Source organism: Arachis duranensis, unplaced genomic scaffold, assembly GCF_000817695.3.
Source record: "Arachis duranensis cultivar V14167 unplaced genomic scaffold, aradu.V14167.gnm2.J7QH unplaced_Scaffold_114017, whole genome shotgun sequence".
NCBI classification, from domain to species: Eukaryota; Viridiplantae; Streptophyta; class Magnoliopsida; order Fabales; family Fabaceae; genus Arachis; species Arachis duranensis.
The window spans coordinates 14,221-19,498 of NW_026263821.1; the positions used below are offsets into that span (position 1 = coordinate 14,221).

General features: G+C 63.5%; 1 protein-coding gene across 1 annotated transcript; it reads right to left on the reverse strand.

Moving 5' to 3' along the window:
• Positions 1-776: 776 nt before the first annotated feature.
• LOC107472476 (cell wall protein AWA1-like) lies at positions 777-4,896 on the reverse strand (the record flags this gene model as incomplete). The annotated part of the gene is made up of 1 exon (XM_016092000.1): positions 777-4,896. A coding segment is annotated over one exon (4,120 nt), but the record flags the coding sequence as incomplete, so codon positions are not given.
• Between the last annotated feature and the right edge of the window lie 382 nt (positions 4,897-5,278).

A 5,278-nucleotide genomic window follows, 5' to 3' on the forward strand; every position in this document is an offset into this window, starting at 1 on the left:
GTGCTTCATACCAACAATCTCTGTGGATTCGACCCTTACTCACGTAAGGTTTATTACTTGGACAACCCAGTACACTTGCTGGTTAGTTGAACGGAGTTGTGAGAATAAACAGTGCCCTAAGAGTAAATATATGCTAAAGCTCAAAAAGATAGAAATCACAATTTCGTCCACCAGCGGGGGACCCCGACGGCACACCACAACCACAACGGGCTTGCTAGTGTGCCTAGGGGATGGCAAGGCATCGTGCATCTTGCTGGCATTGCGCCCAGCAAGCCTTTGGGCAACTCGAGTTTCGGCAGCACGACACCCCTCCCCCCGATAATAGGCTGCCGAGCCATTACCAAAGTGCCACGGATAGACATCCTTTTTCGTGAGGAGACATACTCAAGGAAACTACTCTAGATGAGGAGACATACTCAAGGAAACTGCTCTAGAGGTCGAATTTTGACGCCGTTTTTTGCGACAATCTCTAGAAAAATAAGATCTTTCCATCCACCAAATTTGGTGAATTTACACTATGTGGATTTTTTTTGCCGATTTTTTTCCCACCCGAAAAGCAGGAAAGTCAAAAAAATGAAAAACGCAGCAAAAGTGCGATTTTTGACCTGGATTTTTTTGTGCAGCCTTTAAATAATATTATAAAGGTTCCCTCAAAATTTCAGGAAAATTGCACGAGCCAATTGTGAGATATGAAAATTTGCACCCTCCGTTGCAACGGTCGGTGCCTCCGTTGCAACGGCCGGTGCCTCCGATGCAACGCTCCCAGCCAACGATGCTCAAACCCAGCCTCCGTTGCAACGCTCCCAGCATCCGTTGCACCGCGCCCAGCATCCGTTGCAACGGCCCCCAGCCAACGTTGCAATGCGACCTGCCTCCGTTGCAACGGCGGGTGCCTCCGATGCAACGCTCCCAGCCAACGATGCACCGCGCCCAGCAATCGTTGCAACGCGCCCAGCGTCCGTTGCACCGCGCCCAGCATCCGTTGCAACGGCGGGTGCCTCCGATGCAACGCTCCCAGCCAACGATGCACCGCGCCCAGCATGCGTTGCAACGCGCCCAGCGTCCGTTGCACCGCGCCCAGCATCCGTTGCAACGGCGGGTGCCTCCGATGCAACGCTCCCAGCCAACGATGCACCGCGCCCAGCATGCGTTGCAACGCGCCCAGCGTCCGTTGCACCGCGCCCAGCATCCGTTGCAACGGCGGGTGCCTCCGATGCAACGCTCCCAGCCAACGATGCACCGCGCCCAGCATGCGTTGCAACGCGCCCAGCGTCCGTTGCACCGCGCCCAGCATCCGTTGCAACGGCGGGTGCCTCCGATGCAACGCTCCCAGCCAACGATGCACCGCGCCCAGCATGCGTTGCAACGCGCCCAGCGTCCGTTGCACCGCGCCCAGCATCCGTTGCAACGGCGGGTGCCTCCGATGCAACGCTCCCAGCCAACGATGCACCGCGCCCAGCATGCGTTGCAACGCGCCCAGCGTCCGTTGCACCGCGCCCAGCATCCGTTGCAACGGCGGGTGCCTCCGATGCAACGCTCCCAGCCAACGATGCACCGCGCCCAGCATGCGTTGCAACGCGCCCAGCGTCCGTTGCACCGCGCCCAGCATCCGTTGCAACGGCGGGTGCCTCCGATGCAACGCTCCCAGCCAACGATGCACCGCGCCCAGCATGCGTTGCAACGCGCCCAGCGTCCGTTGCACCGCGCCCAGCATCCGTTGCAACGGCGGGTGCCTCCGATGCAACGCTCCCAGCCAACGATGCACCGCGCCCAGCATGCGTTGCAACGCGCCCAGCGTCCGTTGCACCGCGCCCAGCATCCGTTGCAACGGCGGGTGCCTCCGATGCAACGCTCCCAGCCAACGATGCACCGCGCCCAGCATGCGTTGCAACGCGCCCAGCGTCCGTTGCACCGCGCCCAGCATCCGTTGCAACGGCGGGTGCCTCCGATGCAACGCTCCCAGCCAACGATGCACCGCGCCCAGCATGCGTTGCAACGCGCCCAGCGTCCGTTGCACCGCGCCCAGCATCCGTTGCAACGGCGGGTGCCTCCGATGCAACGCTCCCAGCCAACGATGCACCGCGCCCAGCATGCGTTGCAACGCGCCCAGCGTCCGTTGCACCGCGCCCAGCATCCGTTGCAACGGCGGGTGCCTCCGATGCAACGCTCCCAGCCAACGATGCACCGCGCCCAGCATGCGTTGCAACGCGCCCAGCGTCCGTTGCACCGCGCCCAGCATCCGTTGCAACGGCGGGTGCCTCCGATGCAACGCTCCCAGCCAACGATGCACCGCGCCCAGCATGCGTTGCAACGCGCCCAGCGTCCGTTGCACCGCGCCCAGCATCCGTTGCAACGGCGGGTGCCTCCGATGCAACGCTCCCAGCCAACGATGCACCGCGCCCAGCATGCGTTGCAACGCGCCCAGCGTCCGTTGCACCGCGCCCAGCATCCGTTGCAACGGCGGGTGCCTCCGATGCAACGCTCCCAGCCAACGATGCACCGCGCCCAGCATGCGTTGCAACGCGCCCAGCGTCCGTTGCACCGCGCCCAGCATCCGTTGCAACGGCGGGTGCCTCCGATGCAACGCTCCCAGCCAACGATGCACCGCGCCCAGCATGCGTTGCAACGCGCCCAGCGTCCGTTGCACCGCGCCCAGCATCCGTTGCAACGGCGGGTGCCTCCGATGCAACGCTCCCAGCCAACGATGCACCGCGCCCAGCATGCGTTGCAACGCGCCCAGCGTCCGTTGCACCGCGCCCAGCATCCGTTGCAACGGCGGGTGCCTCCGATGCAACGCTCCCAGCCAACGATGCACCGCGCCCAGCATGCGTTGCAACGCGCCCAGCGTCCGTTGCACCGCGCCCAGCATCCGTTGCAACGGCGGGTGCCTCCGATGCAACGCTCCCAGCCAACGATGCACCGCGCCCAGCATGCGTTGCAACGCGCCCAGCGTCCGTTGCACCGCGCCCAGCATCCGTTGCAACGGCGGGTGCCTCCGATGCAACGCTCCCAGCCAACGATGCACCGCGCCCAGCATGCGTTGCAACGCGCCCAGCGTCCGTTGCACCGCGCCCAGCATCCGTTGCAACGGCGGGTGCCTCCGATGCAACGCTCCCAGCCAACGATGCACCGCGCCCAGCATGCGTTGCAACGCGCCCAGCGTCCGTTGCACCGCGCCCAGCATCCGTTGCAACGGCGGGTGCCTCCGATGCAACGCTCCCAGCCAACGATGCACCGCGCCCAGCATGCGTTGCAACGCGCCCAGCGTCCGTTGCACCGCGCCCAGCATCCGTTGCAACGGCGGGTGCCTCCGATGCAACGCTCCCAGCCAACGATGCACCGCGCCCAGCATGCGTTGCAACGCGCCCAGCGTCCGTTGCACCGCGCCCAGCATCCGTTGCAACGGCGGGTGCCTCCGATGCAACGCTCCCAGCCAACGATGCACCGCGCCCAGCATGCGTTGCAACGCGCCCAGCGTCCGTTGCACCGCGCCCAGCATCCGTTGCAACGGCGGGTGCCTCCGATGCAACGCTCCCAGCCAACGATGCACCGCGCCCAGCATGCGTTGCAACGCGCCCAGCGTCCGTTGCACCGCGCCCAGCATCCGTTGCAACGGCGGGTGCCTCCGATGCAACGCTCCCAGCCAACGATGCACCGCGCCCAGCATGCGTTGCAACGCGCCCAGCGTCCGTTGCACCGCGCCCAGCATCCGTTGCAACGGCGGGTGCCTCCGATGCAACGCTCCCAGCCAACGATGCACCGCGCCCAGCATGCGTTGCAACGCGCCCAGCGTCCGTTGCACCGCGCCCAGCATCCGTTGCAACGGCGGGTGCCTCCGATGCAACGCTCCCAGCCAACGATGCACCGCGCCCAGCATGCGTTGCAACGCGCCCAGCGTCCGTTGCACCGCGCCCAGCATCCGTTGCAACGGCGGGTGCCTCCGATGCAACGCTCCCAGCCAACGATGCACCGCGCCCAGCATGCGTTGCAACGCGCCCAGCGTCCGTTGCACCGCGCCCAGCATCCGTTGCAACGGCGGGTGCCTCCGATGCAACGCTCCCAGCCAACGATGCACCGCGCCCAGCATGCGTTGCAACGCGCCCAGCGTCCGTTGCACCGCGCCCAGCATCCGTTGCAACGGCGGGTGCCTCCGATGCAACGCTCCCAGCCAACGATGCACCGCGCCCAGCATGCGTTGCAACGCGCCCAGCGTCCGTTGCACCGCGCCCAGCATCCGTTGCAACGGCGGGTGCCTCCGATGCAACGCTCCCAGCCAACGATGCACCGCGCCCAGCATGCGTTGCAACGCGCCCAGCGTCCGTTGCACCGCGCCCAGCATCCGTTGCAACGGCGGGTGCCTCCGATGCAACGCTCCCAGCCAACGATGCACCGCGCCCAGCATGCGTTGCAACGCGCCCAGCGTCCGTTGCACCGCGCCCAGCATCCGTTGCAACGGCGGGTGCCTCCGATGCAACGCTCCCAGCCAACGATGCACCGCGCCCAGCATGCGTTGCAACGCGCCCAGCGTCCGTTGCACCGCGCCCAGCATCCGTTGCAACGGCGGGTGCCTCCGATGCAACGCTCCCAGCCAACGATGCACCGCGCCCAGCATGCGTTGCAACGCGCCCAGCGTCCGTTGCACCGCGCCCAGCATCCGTTGCAACGGCGGGTGCCTCCGATGCAACGCTCCCAGCCAACGATGCACCGCGCCCAGCATGCGTTGCAACGCGCCCAGCGTCCGTTGCACCGCGCCCAGCATCCGTTGCAACGGCGGGTGCCTCCGATGCAACGCTCCCAGCCAACGATGCACCGCGCCCAGCATGCGTTGCAACGCGCCCAGCGTCCGTTGCACCGCGCCCAGCATCCGTTGCAACGGCGGGTGCCTCCGATGCAACGCTCCCAGCCAACGATGCACCGCGCCCAGCATGCGTTGCAACGCGCCCAGCGTCCGTTGCACCGCGCCCAGCAATTTTTTAGTTCATCAATAACATTTCTCTTTGTTCATCATTCTTTCAAGAGCCAACAATTTTAACACTCATAAACAACAATATCAAAAGACATATGCACTGTTCAAGCATTCATTCAGAAAACAAAAATTATTGCCACCACATCAATATAATTAAATTAAATTCACTAATAATTTCGAAAATTATGTACTTCTTGTTCTTTTGATTTAAAACATTTTTCTTTTAAGAGAGGTGAAGGATTCATGGAATTATTCATAATCTTAAGGCATGGTTACACACTAATGATCATGAAGTAGAAACACAAAAACATA